At 39.6% G+C, this 13,586-nt stretch overlaps 1 protein-coding gene across 6 annotated transcripts in view; it reads right to left on the reverse strand.

Moving 5' to 3' along the window:
• Positions 1-13,586, reverse strand: part of DIP2A (disco interacting protein 2 homolog A) — a gene marked incomplete at its 3' end in the record, with an annotated part of 122,215 nt that overhangs the window by 41,011 nt on the left and 67,618 nt on the right. For 4 of the 6 annotated variants that reach the window (XR_013930254.1, XR_013930255.1, XM_080400721.1 and 1 more), the window contains exons 5-12: positions 12,268-12,513; positions 5,811-5,939; positions 4,889-5,008; positions 3,481-3,678; positions 1,723-1,814; positions 1,364-1,474; positions 492-615; positions 109-218 (exon numbers count right to left, since the gene is read on the reverse strand). Coding sequence is in view for 4 of the 6 variants with exons in the window: in XM_080400721.1 (XP_080256847.1) it covers positions 109-218; positions 492-615; positions 1,364-1,474; positions 1,723-1,814; positions 3,481-3,678; positions 4,889-5,008; positions 5,811-5,939; positions 12,268-12,513 (1,130 nt within the window). The remainder of the gene's footprint in view (positions 1-108; positions 219-491; positions 616-1,363; positions 1,475-1,722; positions 1,815-3,480; positions 3,679-4,888; positions 5,009-5,810; positions 5,940-12,267; positions 12,514-13,586) is intronic. The other 2 variants (XM_080400722.1, XM_080400723.1) reach the window with 1 other exon arrangement.

The raw sequence follows: 13,586 nt of genomic DNA on the forward strand, positions 1-13,586 counted from the left end.
ATAATACAGTCATCTCTCTTATTGCATCAAGAGATTAAAGGAAGAAAACATGCTGTGACAGAAACTGCAAGAGAGTAACCGTAGATTAGGCATATTACACTGGATCACCTCAATATAAGCAATCTCAGCAGTGGCATCCCGTACTTGTGGATGCCAGTCCTTAGCTGGTTTTGCCAGATGCTTCCCATCAATCACAAACCAAATGAGACGAGGCCAGCCTTCAAGGAAAGAGAAAAGCTACTGTCATTACAGTTCCAAAGTCTGTTTTCCCTCCCTGCCCCGGCATTCGGGGATAACACCACAAGGCAGGCAAAGGCTGCAGCATCACCCCTCTGACAGGAAGCAGCACTAAGTACTGCCTTGACAATTAAGGCAATCGTTCTTTGTATGTAAGCTAGAAGCATGCAAGCAAACTCAAAGATTGTTGTTTAATAGCAGCAATGGATATTGTCTTTATCCTATAAAGACATTTGAGTAGCTTAAAAACATACCTTTGAATGTAACCACCTCGCCAGTCTGAGCTTTAGGAAGGCCTTTTTGACAGGCGTCAGTGGTTAAAGCCAGTGTTACCCCACAGCTGCCCAAAAGAAATCCAATCTGCTGGCTGCCAGCATCCTACAGAGAAAACACGTTATAGCAAACTTATAAATAATGAAGCCTTCATATGGTTTACTGTAACTTTTCCATGTTTAGAAAATATTAAGCCAATTTATATCACAGGAAAAAGTATGCTTCTAACCCGTAAGACCTTTTATGGAAGACAAAAGACAAATCTACACTCAAAAGGCTTGGTTTTGCTTAGTGCCGACAAAGTTAGATTTGGCAGCAGATCTGGCAAGCAATGGTAGCAAAGCAGTGTCAAAAGCAATGCTCGTGCAGCCCTCTCCAACCCAACAGCGATGTTTGCAAGTCCTGGTAGAACAGAGAGCTGGTCTGCTGCTGTTTCCGAGTCCTGCAGCACTGAAAAGCGCAGCCTGTGTCTTTTCAGTTCTTCCCTAATAAGCTCAATGTGTGTGGGATTATACCAGTATTTCCAATAACTATGGTGTCTCTGCCTGCCTATGTTCTCATTACTCAGCGTGAGAACTGAAAAGACAGCATTTCTGTGTTGTATTTTGAGAAATACTTTCACACATCTTTTAAAAAATAATGAATTAAAATAATTTCTACGGTTCCATATCCTAAAAATAGTTAACTTACTAGCTTCAAACTATTTCCCCCCTTCCCCAGCCAAATATTAAAACACTTTCCAAGCATATAACATGCACTGAGTAGCTCAGCCGATGCACCATACTAGGCTTGAGACCCCACCCACACTTCATTTATTTATGAAACCATAAAAATGCTGAATGTATTTGCCTACCTTTCTTGTTAGTGGAACTTCTATTGGGACAGGAATAAGTTCCGCCAGGAGACACCCATAAAATGCCACCATAAACATAACTGGATCGCTATTAGGAAATACGAGAGCTACCTACAAAAATACATTCAAATAACAATAAATGTTTTTTGTCGTCATTTGTGGGGTAAGGGCTGCTTTTTCATTTGAAAAAAAGAAAATCTTCACAGCAATGTTCACATTCATATTTAAACCAGGAACAGAAATACTAAACGTTGTGGTAACATGCTATTACAAGCCACAGTATTACAAGATTTTCTTTAGCTAAAGCTGTTCCCCACTGACTGTTTTATCTGTGGAGATCATTTCCAGCAGCAGCCTACCCGGTCTCCAGGTTTCAGCAGTGGTTCATTCTTAGTGGTTAGCTTGTTTAGCAGGGTATATGCTAACTTCAAGCTTCGACTCCACAGCTTGCCTGAAGAAAAAAAAGACAATACAGAAATTTAAAAAAACAACCCCAAAACCTAAAACTTTAACACTTAATCGGCAAATCTCAGTGCCTTATATATGCACTAGGCAAGTCAGTTTTATTAGAGCAAGGTCAACAGGCACATGAGCAAGTAATTTGGGAAAAGTGAACATTACTGTTGTGAAAGAAATGCCACCCCACAAACCTACTGCGTTCTTCCAATGTTTCAGTGCACACGCACACACACGCACACACGTAGTCTGGTTGATACAACCTAACTGCAATTCCAAAAGGCACTTAACAAGACTCCTTCCTAAGGGCTCTTAGAGAAAGCAATCTGCTTGGGATAAGAAAAATCCTAAACTGGCCAAAAAAAATTAACTGAAATTTAAGGAACAATGGGGAGGAGTACATGCCAGAATATGTGGCTCTGTGAAATGCCACTTCAGTGCCCTGTAGTGATCTACAGAGCTTTCAGTAATTCAGAATATAAAAATTATTCCAAGCTATTAAATACAAAGACAACAATCTAACTACTTATTTGACACAATATATAAATAAATTCTTAATTTGTAGCCTGAAAAAAAACCCCAACCCTCCACATTTGCTAAATAAAAACCCCACCTGTCTATAACAAACAGAGCAACAGCAAAACTCTTCCACTTTGGTAAATCAAAAGCAAGAACCCCAAAAAATGCACGCCATGGCAAACCACGTGCCTCTGGAGCTCAGCTTTCTAGTACAGCATCTTTACCATGGACTGACATCCACACTCAAATCCCTTCAGACCACGTAGCAACTACCAGTTATTTTATGTTTGTCAGCCTCAGACTTCTTCAATTCAACAGCTGGGTTTTTTCTGTGTAATTTCCAGTTACATAAAGAAAAGTTACACAGGACTCAAGTACCTCAAACCTCCAGTTCTTTATCAAACTGGCCATTCAGTGCAGCTAGCAGAGTGTCCAAGTACAATTTAGAGCTTGGTTTCTTTTTAGTTTGTCTTTTCCTTTCCTTTCTTTAAATGCAGAACTAAACATGATATTCTAAACGGTTCTCAAAGCTCCACTGCAAAGCGATAAAACTAACGCAGCTGCTCAGCTACGTTTCCTAGTATACTTCATCTATAAGAATGCAAACAAGAAATTTTAACATTATAACATACTATACAATGAAATGCTGCAGTTAGCTGTCCTGGGGGACACAATCATCTTCCAAAAAAATGAAATTACTACATCACTTGTATTGATTCAGGCAAGTTTCACTTCCCACAGTAACATCCTTAATATGCTCCTGAAATACAAGCCTTCTCTATAAGGATATGCAAGAATATGCTAAAATTTAGTATCTACTCTGGGAATCTGAAAAGTGCATTATTACTCATCTGTTTCTTCCTCCTGTTTTACACCAGGCTATTTTTAGTGTTCTTTTAAGAACTCCCCCCCACACGATTGTTTGAAATTTACAAACAGTCACTTGTAAAGAATCAATACCATAGACATTTTCCCTTCATTAACTTTCAAATGTTTTTCATATGCAATGAATTAGTAATTTGCATTCAAATAGCAATCTCGAAGTATGTACCATGAGCACAGTCAGCCCCTCTTAAGCAAAGCAAATTGTTCATTCTGCAACGAACGTCTAATCCTTCCTTACACTTAGCACCAACACTTACCGTAGGTGAGCGTGTAAATAGCTTTCCCAGTCGTATCCAGTGCCGTCAGGCAAGGGGCTTTTGGCTGGGTAGTTCCCCAGCGCTGCAGGGCAGCCAGCAGAGAAGGTGGCCAGTTGGTTACCACACCTAAGGGTTCACCTTTGAGTACATTCATCTGATTTCCTTCAGGCTTTGGTTGATTTGGGTCAGGCTGTTGCACTAAAACCAGAGTAAAATGGCAAATATCAAACTTTACAATGTGTGCAAGTTACACTTAACAGACTATTCTACAAACTGTTCTCACCTTCCTCTTCCTCAAAGCTATCATTACTTCTCTGCGTTATGATGATGCTACACTAATCATCTGTTGGTTCACAAAAAATAATTACCATCACTATAGAGTTCTGATTCCACATTATTGAAAGAAAAGGGCCACAGGCACCAAATTTGAATCTCTAGTTTACTTTTTTCTCTGCTTTGGAAAGATGGTATTTTCTGCTTTGTTCTGCACATCTATTTAAATGAAAGCCTAACCCAAGTCAAGAAGTGTTATCAGAGAGAACGGCTTCAATGACAACTGGTTGTTTATTTTTGCTGCACCAAATTCTCAAAAGGTAATGAAGAATGACGCTATGCTTCTATGAAAATGTATTTTTAAAAAAAGCTGGATGATATGCTCCTTGTACAGATTATCTACAATTAAAGCTGCACTGCTCACAGAATATTTCGTTTGATTTCCGGACCATGTCTCAGCGGTGGAACATTGCAGGGTTTGTATGCCATTAGGTCTCTGAGAAGCCTGCTGTTAAAATCCTGCCCCAAGCTGCTCAAGAAGGTGAAGTATCTTCATCTCAGTTATTAAAACAAAGTGACATTTGGATTTAGCTAACACTCAATCTATGCTGTAGCTAAACCCAACAGTTTGAAGTGATGCTCTCTGCTCTCCACAATAACACACATGCACCTCAATGAAAAGACTAGAGCTGCAATCACTTTGTATCTTAAAGCATCAAAAAAATAGTACAGGGAATCTAGTAGCAGCTGCTCAAAAATGTCACATCAAGAACAAAATTTTCATTTACTCTTTAAGACTAAAAGAACAGAACGCAAATGATCCTCCAAACTCAGCTGATGCAGCTGGTTTTAAAGGCAGCTCTACATATTGCTAAGCAACTTCTCCATTTCTAAGATACGGGGTTTTTCCACCAGAAGAGAGAGGACAAGAGAACAAGTACACTGGGTGGGAGGGTTGAACTGAACATAGCTTCACTTCAATGGTCATAACATACGACCATTCTCTCTCTAATTTAACAATTCCACCATGATTTTCTATTGGGAAGAGGAAAAGAAAACAACACTTGCTAAGAAGCATCTGTACTTTCCTGAACCGCTTACACAGAGAGAAAAATGTGTTTGAAAGAAAATTAACCTTCTAGCAGTTCTTCAAAATCATCAACAAAAAACTCTTTCAAAGGTGGGCGCTTTGGTCTTTTCAAGGTATTTAGAAGCTGCTGGATTTTAGAGGACACTCTGCTATTCACTGGGACACCTGCCAAACAGAAAAGACTTATTACTTACCATATATTAACAGACTAAAACACATGCTGCCACACTGCTGACAACATTATGCTAAGCTCAGTGCAGCTTTCATGCGGAAGAGTCATTCAAGTTGAGCAGCTTGTTTGGAAAAAGCCAGCTTTAATCAGAAACAGTTTCAACCATGGATTTTTTGTTTTAAAACAACACTGTTCCCTAGCTACCTGGACGATGCATATACCTTCTCACACTTTAGCTTTTCAAACTGCTGACTGCTTCATGAGATTCCAATACAAACCTGAAGAATGTTATTTTCTTCAAGGCTCTAGGTATTTGCTGCATCTTAACATTCACCCAGTTCTGAAAGTGTGAGGATGCTTGGAAAAAATAAGTCAATCTTTCATTATTTTACAGGTCTAGGAAAAAATAATCACAACACAAACCCATTCTGAATGCTGATTTTCAATTGTATATGCGATATATTTTAAATGAAATATAAATATGTATGTTTATTTATATTTATGGCAATCTATAGCTCTGAGGTGACACAAAATTAAAACGTGAGACTGAAGGGCTTACATTGCCTTTTACCATAGAAATATATCCAGAAACAGGGGCATGGCTCCCACCAGCAGAAGATGGGGAACACAGAACAGCTCCCTCCCCTGTGACAGACCCACAGACACACCACACTGCTGCAGAGCTTTGGAGGGGCAGGTACGCAGCACACAACGGGCATCACGCTCTGTTACGCACTCGCTTATTCAGAAAAAGGGACACAAGACAGAGGGGTAGGAGGTTTGTAATACAATCACCATCTGCAGTTTCCAAAATGCTGCTGTTGTAGCCTCTGGGAACTCCTCGAACTGATGCTACCTGTGGACGCTCATGATGTAAATGTTCTACCAGGCCAGTGGTTACATCTGGAGGTGCAGAGTGGTTATCTGTAGAAAAGGAAGACAGACATGGGAGCTCATCAGTCATCTTAAAAATCAGTATCTCCAAAGCTGCTTCTTATAGCATTCTTGCTGTTTTCTCAGGTGTTTTTAACAAACACTGATTTCTCTAATCAAACTGTAACCAAAATCTTCTAGATACAGAGGGAACCTTGAAAGGAACCACCATGTCCTTCCAGAGTAGAGAGGGGCTATTCTAACTTGCCAAGGGATCCAAATTCTGACAAAAAAAGACAGCGGTGGTTCACTTCATCACTTCAAGGTGAAATCAAGGAGATCCATTATGAACAAACAGCACAAGTCTAGCTGTTTCTTCTGTGGTGCAGAGCAATGCTTCGGGAATATCATCATTCCCAATTTGTCACCTAGATTATGGAAAGGTTTTGTAGTGGAATCACAGGTTAGGAAGTGGCAGTATCCAGGAGAAGTGTTCGAACAAGAAAAAACAAGAATTGCAGGCCCAAAATATTCAGAATCCTAATGAGTAAAAATAGGAGTGCAAGAGGAAAGAGTTTAAGAACATGCTGCTGCGCTGTGCTGGAGGAACTGCTTGGGGTCACACAGCTCTGCAGTGATAGCTCCTGCAGGGCCTCAGCATGCCACAAACCCTGCAGGAAAGAACTCAAAAACATATGGAGATCTGGGCAGTGCTGTGAAATGCATGTACTACCTCACCCATTTTGCAGAAACAATGAGCACTAAGATAACAAGCGCTCATAGCTCTGACCACAGATTTCCAGAGCTGACATGTAAGCCACCAGTCACCAGTACAGCTCTAAGCAGTTTTAGAGGGATCACCAGAAGAAAAAAAGAAATCCATTCCCATACTTTCCGATGGTCATCGCTGCAATGCCAACTTTTGTATTGCAGAGACCTGCCTTGCTGAGTACAAAGCAAGGACCAAAACTCCTGTCATGTGCATAAGGTACCTGAAGGACAAAGTATCGCTTCATCTCTCTGATAAATGCCAGAACCAGTAACAAGAAGTGACAAATAAAATCAGCATAAAGCTGATCTGTATAACCATTTTATAGGGCATATAGACAGCCTGCGCACTCCGAGTAAATTGAAACACTCTTGCTCTGTTCTATATACTTTTTTAGGTGCTTTTTAGTTTTTTATTTTCCTTAGCTTTACCGAAGTCCCAAAACAAGCAGCACAAAAATCAACCACAGAAAAGAGGGCACAGTCAAATGTACCTGGCTGCCATACTGCAAGTATTAGCCCCTAAGTCCATACTTCTCACCTGAGAAACCCTGCAGTGATTATCCGTGTCTAAAGCTTTCACTCCTTGGATACACCAGCAAGAACTACAATTAGGGACGTATGTGCAGTGGGGCTTCATCAGTGGAAGGCCCCAAAATGGCATTCCAATAGATGAAGTTGTCACCACTGAACATTAAGGTGACTCAAAATGTACGCTGAAAGTGACGTACACGTAGGTACAAATAAAACAATCAAGACAGGACAAGACAGACTGGCACACACTGTGAGACTTGGTGCACATCAGGGTCAGAAGCCGTGCATAAAGTACAGAAGTTGAAATGCTGCTGGATGCAGGTTTTACAGTGCATATTTCTGTTGGGAAAAAGCAATCTTCCACCCACATGCATGAGGCAAATATCTGAAATACAAAAGCTCTGCAATTAGATGCTCAGCAAATAACAAAAGAAAGAAGCTATTTGGGAACATTTTACAGAAGAGCTGTGTACTTGGGAACAGCTCAAAGAAATCACACAAAAAATGAGAATGCTCAGAAAAGGAACAAAAAACCCATTAACAATCATTCCCAACTGAAAACAAGCACAAAAATTTTCTATATATGGAGGTGCTAATCTAGAGCATTCATGTATCTTACAAGCATCTCAGAGCCAAGGTTCACAAAAATCGATGTCCCTCACCACAGAGGGGAAATGGCAGGTGACCTTATGAACAACTTCTCTGCTGCCCACATCTATTTCATCTTGCATACAGCAGAGAACTGACTCCCTCCTAATTCTGCCTTGAGAAGGCAAAATTCTTTCTATGCATGCAGAAGGACCAAGTCCAGTTTTCAGGATTTATGCTCAAATAAAAATCACATTAGCTTCTTTAATTATTTAGGCATTTTATTAATGTATGCCCGTGAGAAACCATTAAATTAGTCTGTATCATCTAGAGATACTGTGGCAAAGCAGAGAAAGAAGTGGTGAGTAGTCAAAAAAAAAAATATCTTAACAGACTTGTGACTTCAGGGAAAATGTTAATTGGATTTAGACTGAAGTACCTTTCCATTATTGATTAGAAGACAGACATAAATGCAAAAGAGAGCAGTGGCCCAAGAAAGAACAAACGGGATATGATACAGAAACCAAAAAGCTAGGCATTAGAGAGAAAGTAGGCTCTAAGGGGGAATCTCAGGGTAAAGAAAAGTCCCCTCCCTAGCAGGAAGTCAGGTTAGACCTAGAGATGGCTATGTATGACTGGTTCGTCTCTAGGAAACCACTGGACCAAAACAGACATTTAAAAGAAGTTTATTACATTGCATGGGAACAATAGGAGAAAAGAAAAAAAAAAACAAACCACCAGAAGAGTGCACCAACCCAGCCAGAACACAAAATAGCATCCACAAGCCACTACTTCATTCTTGCATTTCCTCTTCCAGAAACTCTTTGAAACCGTTTCTAAACACACTTCACTCTTACAGCTCCTGTAAAACCGCTTACAGAGCCATGGCACTTCAGAACACCTACGCTTATAACGCTGCTTCCCCTTAAAAAACCAAACTGTAAGTCGTTCAATAACTAGTGGGTCAATACCATGATAATCCGTTTTTCCAGCTACTCTAACAAGAGCTAAGTTGGGAAATACTCCATAGCTGAGATGGTGACCTTGAAAAAAACCCAGACACACTGGCAGCCTTATTCATTTTAAAGAAAATATTACACTACAAAAAAGAAGCCCCCCAAACAACATCCAGATGTTCTCCTTGCTTTTATAGCTGATCAACGAACAGCTTAAAAACAATGCATATTCCTATCTGACTTTATTAATTACTGTAACCTTGCACTTGCAACACTGCAGTCTACTGCTTGGGTATTTAGTACGATTCATCATTAAAAATGCAAGCTGGAGAAGATGAGCCGCAAGGGAACGATCTGCTAAATTTAAATTCTCTGACATATCAAAATTGTGAATAGTTATTCAGTAGACAGTCAAAATACCAAATATTTTAGTAAGGCACAGTATTTAAAATATATAAGATGCCTTTTATATTGCTGATGGCAGCATATTAACTGAGAAAATAAATTGTCTTCTATGCTCTAGGACAAATTAAAAGGGTCCTTTTTGAAAGTATACTAGTATTTATCGATAATCAGAAAGGTTTGCCACGTAAGAACTGCATAAGTTTTCATATTCTTGTGAGCAAGGAAGACTACAGACAAACATGAAAAATGTCACAACTGAATTGTTACCAGACATGCACGAATGTTACCCAGCTAGAAATGAAAATTGATGGAACATGGCAAGCATTTCAGAAATGAGGAAGATTATTCTTATGCAGAAGGACATTTAATTTTTTGTCAAAGGCACTGGAAATTTTACCTTTCTGAATATTTTTAGTAGAACAGCTCTTAATGATCCCTGAGCTCCCTTCCTGACAGATAACGTAATTGCACACTTATTTCCCATTAATGAAATTTCAAACCACTCCACTGCATGTAGTCCAACATTTAACTGCTTAAAAGCTGGACTTTTAACTGTAAATAAGGCCTTGATTTTGCATACAATTTTGGTAATTAAATATCTGATGAATAGGTCTTAAGAAGCTAGTTGTGAAATTTGCTGTGTATTTCTATGGCCTGAGACAAATGTAACAGGATGCTGTGTTACATTTTGTGTATTTTTGAAGCTTTTACAGCTATATTAAGCATTTCATCAATCATGCTTGGAATTATGGAGAGCCTCCATGGAATCACAGAATGGTTTGGGTTGGAAGGGACTTTAAAGATCATCTAGTTCCAAGCCCCTGCCTTGGGGCAGGGACACCTTCCACTAGATGAGGTTGCTCAAAGCTCCATCCCAGCTGGCCTTGAACCTTCCAAGTTTGTTAATTTTAATGAGTTAAACATTTTTCCTATAAATCCACAGCGTGAAATCCAGAATGCCCTCAAAGCAAAACAGAGACATGTTCCATCTTACTTACATTCACTAAGTACACAAAAAATTTTGCAAATTTCTCATTATAAATAAGCTTGGAAATGGGAAGATGGAATTTCAGATTTCTTTGTACAGAACATCTTACTGCCTTTAAACGGAAACATTTCACTAGCAATAAAGGCACAAAATTTAACCAGAGGCAGCTCTTTCTCTGTTTATGGATGAAGTACTGATGAAGTGCAGAAAAATGAACAAAGCCAAACACTGCCCATAACTTTCTAAGACACAAACCAAACCCCAACATTTCAACATGCAGGAGCTTTCTAAGGCAGCAGCACCAAGCAGGCTTGGGGAAAAACACTGTGCCTTGTAAAAGCTTACGTACCGGAATTCCTCTCATGCTTAGCTTCCATAATAAAGAGATTGCCATGAAAAACAGAGCAGGGAGCAAAAGAATGTAGGAGCGACACAGATAACGCTTCCCAGACTCCCTGAAACCTAACGAGCCTCCCAGAGCACAAAGCAAGCTACTACCTCTTCCCATGTCAGCTCCACTTACAGAAAACTGCCTGTGCTGTGAGAACTGGGATGTCAGTCACAGCAAAATGAGTCAACCCCTGTTTCTGGCATCACCTAAGCCACACAGAAGATCTGGAGGATCCTCTTTTGGAGAGCCTCTAGCTTGTTCACACTCCTTTCCCCGTGCTTTAGGAACCTGAAGAAGTAGAACTCCCTGTCACAAACTACAAGCACTGTTTGCTTTTTAAAGCCCATAGCTACTATAGGGTTGATGCCCCAAACTTAGCATAAGGCAGGAGGAACTCTGAGGGCAAATCCACAAAGAACAGAGAAGCGACCCTCTCATGACCAGCTGCCTCGCACCTAAGAGAACTGTGAACTGTTTGTATCATCTAAACAGAGAAGTCTAAAGGACACATGACTGGGCTTTCAGCAGAACGTGAGCCTAACAGCTAGACCAGCTAAACGAACAGCTATTTGCAGAAGGTATTTGTGTCTTAAATTATCACAAGAACTAACATCTCTAAGTATACAGAACCCTGTAGACTCAGTTTAAATCTGAAGCATCTCAGTGTGTTTTCTTCATCTGACCTAATCAGTCCTTGGTAAACAACTGGATAAAGCCTGTCTGTATAGCACATGTAGGCACACGGTCACAGGTAAACAGTCAGGTAAGTAGAGCACTAAAGCTGCCAAAACCTGAAACGTCCAGAAACAATATAGGTGATGCCTATTGCATATTACTAGAAGCACAAGAACTTCATGCTGTAGCCCAGAGGTGAAATACAAACCATCATTGTTCATTTCATTTTTCTAAATTACTTTGGGAAAAAAAACTGGTTAGAAATACAAAACTATTGTTTCTTGTCTAGGTCCTTTCCAATTGCTTAACATTAGTGCAGACGTACTGCGTGCACATAAATCCACTACATTTCACAAAAACATTGTAAAAAGTACTTCCATGATGGAAGAGACTGCCATCCTCCCTCCCTACCAAATTTTGCAAAAGCAAAAGACTAGTGTTCTGCATTTTAGGAAACAATAAATAAAAAAAAAAAAGTAACCTGAAGTTCTGCACTTTCGGCTTTACAGAGCTTGAAACAAATCACACATATACATTTTGGCTTACCAGTACTACATTTCCACTCTAGTTTCACAACAAAGGCCTATTCATGATCTAAATTTTACCTAAAGGACAAAAAAAAAAAAAAAAATCACATTCGAGCTTGAAATCTAGCTTTGTCAGTACCTCTGATTTCATAACTTTCTCAAAAGGTTCCAGATGTTTTTATGGTCTTTTCAGTGTTCCCCAACTGAGTCACCTTAGAAATCCACAACCTGATATTGTCTGTATTGTAAATACATGCGGATGGGAAAGCATGCACCAAAAATATGATCCCTTTGAAATTCTGCTTTTGACCCAGTAAGAACCTTTCTTGATAAATCAAGCATTTTACCAAGAAGAATGCACGTTCAGATCTCATGAACAACTGGTTTGGCTTAAATTAAATACATACATATCATACATACCTGGTCTGTGGATTGTACATTTTAAGGCTATTTACAGATATCTTCTGGTGAAGACTTTTGTGTTTAGCCTCGCTTTGGGATTTTTAATTTGATTTTATTCCAACCACACAGGCAGTTCTTTACTGACCTAGCTGGGTGTGTGCCATGAGATCTGCAAGCACAGTGGCAGCAGCGGTGGCAGTAGCAGTATTGGAAGCAGCAGCAGGTTTCCCTCCTGGATGAGATGAAGTGGAGGATGCAGAGGATGAGGTGGAGGAGCCCTGAATAACCCGGTTAAGCCAGGGCTCTACGTTGGAATGGCTCTGGAACGGAGTGGAGGTGATCCGCCCTTGCCGACGTAACGAGCCCTCATCTTCTGATGCTGACGATGTGTCTGTGATTAAAATAACGATGACAGGCATGTAATGTGGGAATGACCCAACAGACGGGAACATGAAGTTTTCCATGTTCTTCAGGTAGCGTTCTCATGTGCTACACATGAGATGCGTGTATTAAGCAAATGGTATATTCACATGCACATATTCTGCTCATTGCCATTTTTTAGATTAACGCAACAACTTCTACACATTATAGCTAGAACATACTTGAGGCAAAGTTTCAGCTACCTCCTGTATTTGGAATGACATTAAGACTCAAAAAAGGCTTTACCTAAGTTACCTAGTACATTCACTAACCATGCTCAGTGAGTATAGCATACCTACTCTGCTGAAAGAATACTTTGTTCTGAACAAGTAAACTGGATCTCAAGCTACCTGAACAAATTCCATTACATTTTTTGCTGGGTATTTTCTTTTTATTTGGGGTGGTGGCAATTCTTCAGTTTTTGATTCCTTCGACAAATTTTTTGAGAACTAATTACTCACAAAAACATTGTGCTATCAAGTTCAATGAAAGAGTAATATCATTTAATCTAAGGATAATTAGAAGAAATTTAAAAGCATAAATTTTAACCACAAACTGATACGAACAAGAACGACACAGAAATGCTTAGTAAAGCATCTTTTCATTCTAGATGTAGATTTGTTGCTGTTAGAAATCTGATAAAGGGCTCCTATTTTAACTACCATTCAGTTATTTACAGCATTCCAGAAGCCTCCCTTTGGCACTCAAACTTTCCACATTGTTATCCACTCAGTAACAAATAAAAAGGTCTTTCTAAATATCAAGAAAACACATCCTTGTTAGTTTTCAGTGAAAAATACAAACTCTTATTAGAGAAAAAAAAAATCCTGCCCTCCTAAAGAGACTGCTGCATTTTAAGAACTTGATCTTTTATGTCCCTCCCCAGCTCTTCCCCCCCCCCCCGGTAATTAAAGGAAAGCTCCTGAAACAATGCAATGCCCACATACTGTTGAAGTTTGCATCAAGTCAGTTTGTGAAGAGTAGTTTTAAGTCACACACTATGGCCAGACCAATTAAGAAGTCAGCACGAGCTGAAAAACAGCT

Source organism: Falco punctatus, assembly GCF_963210335.1.
Source record: "Falco punctatus genome assembly, chromosome: 8".
Taxonomy (NCBI): Eukaryota; Metazoa; Chordata; class Aves; order Falconiformes; family Falconidae; genus Falco; species Falco punctatus.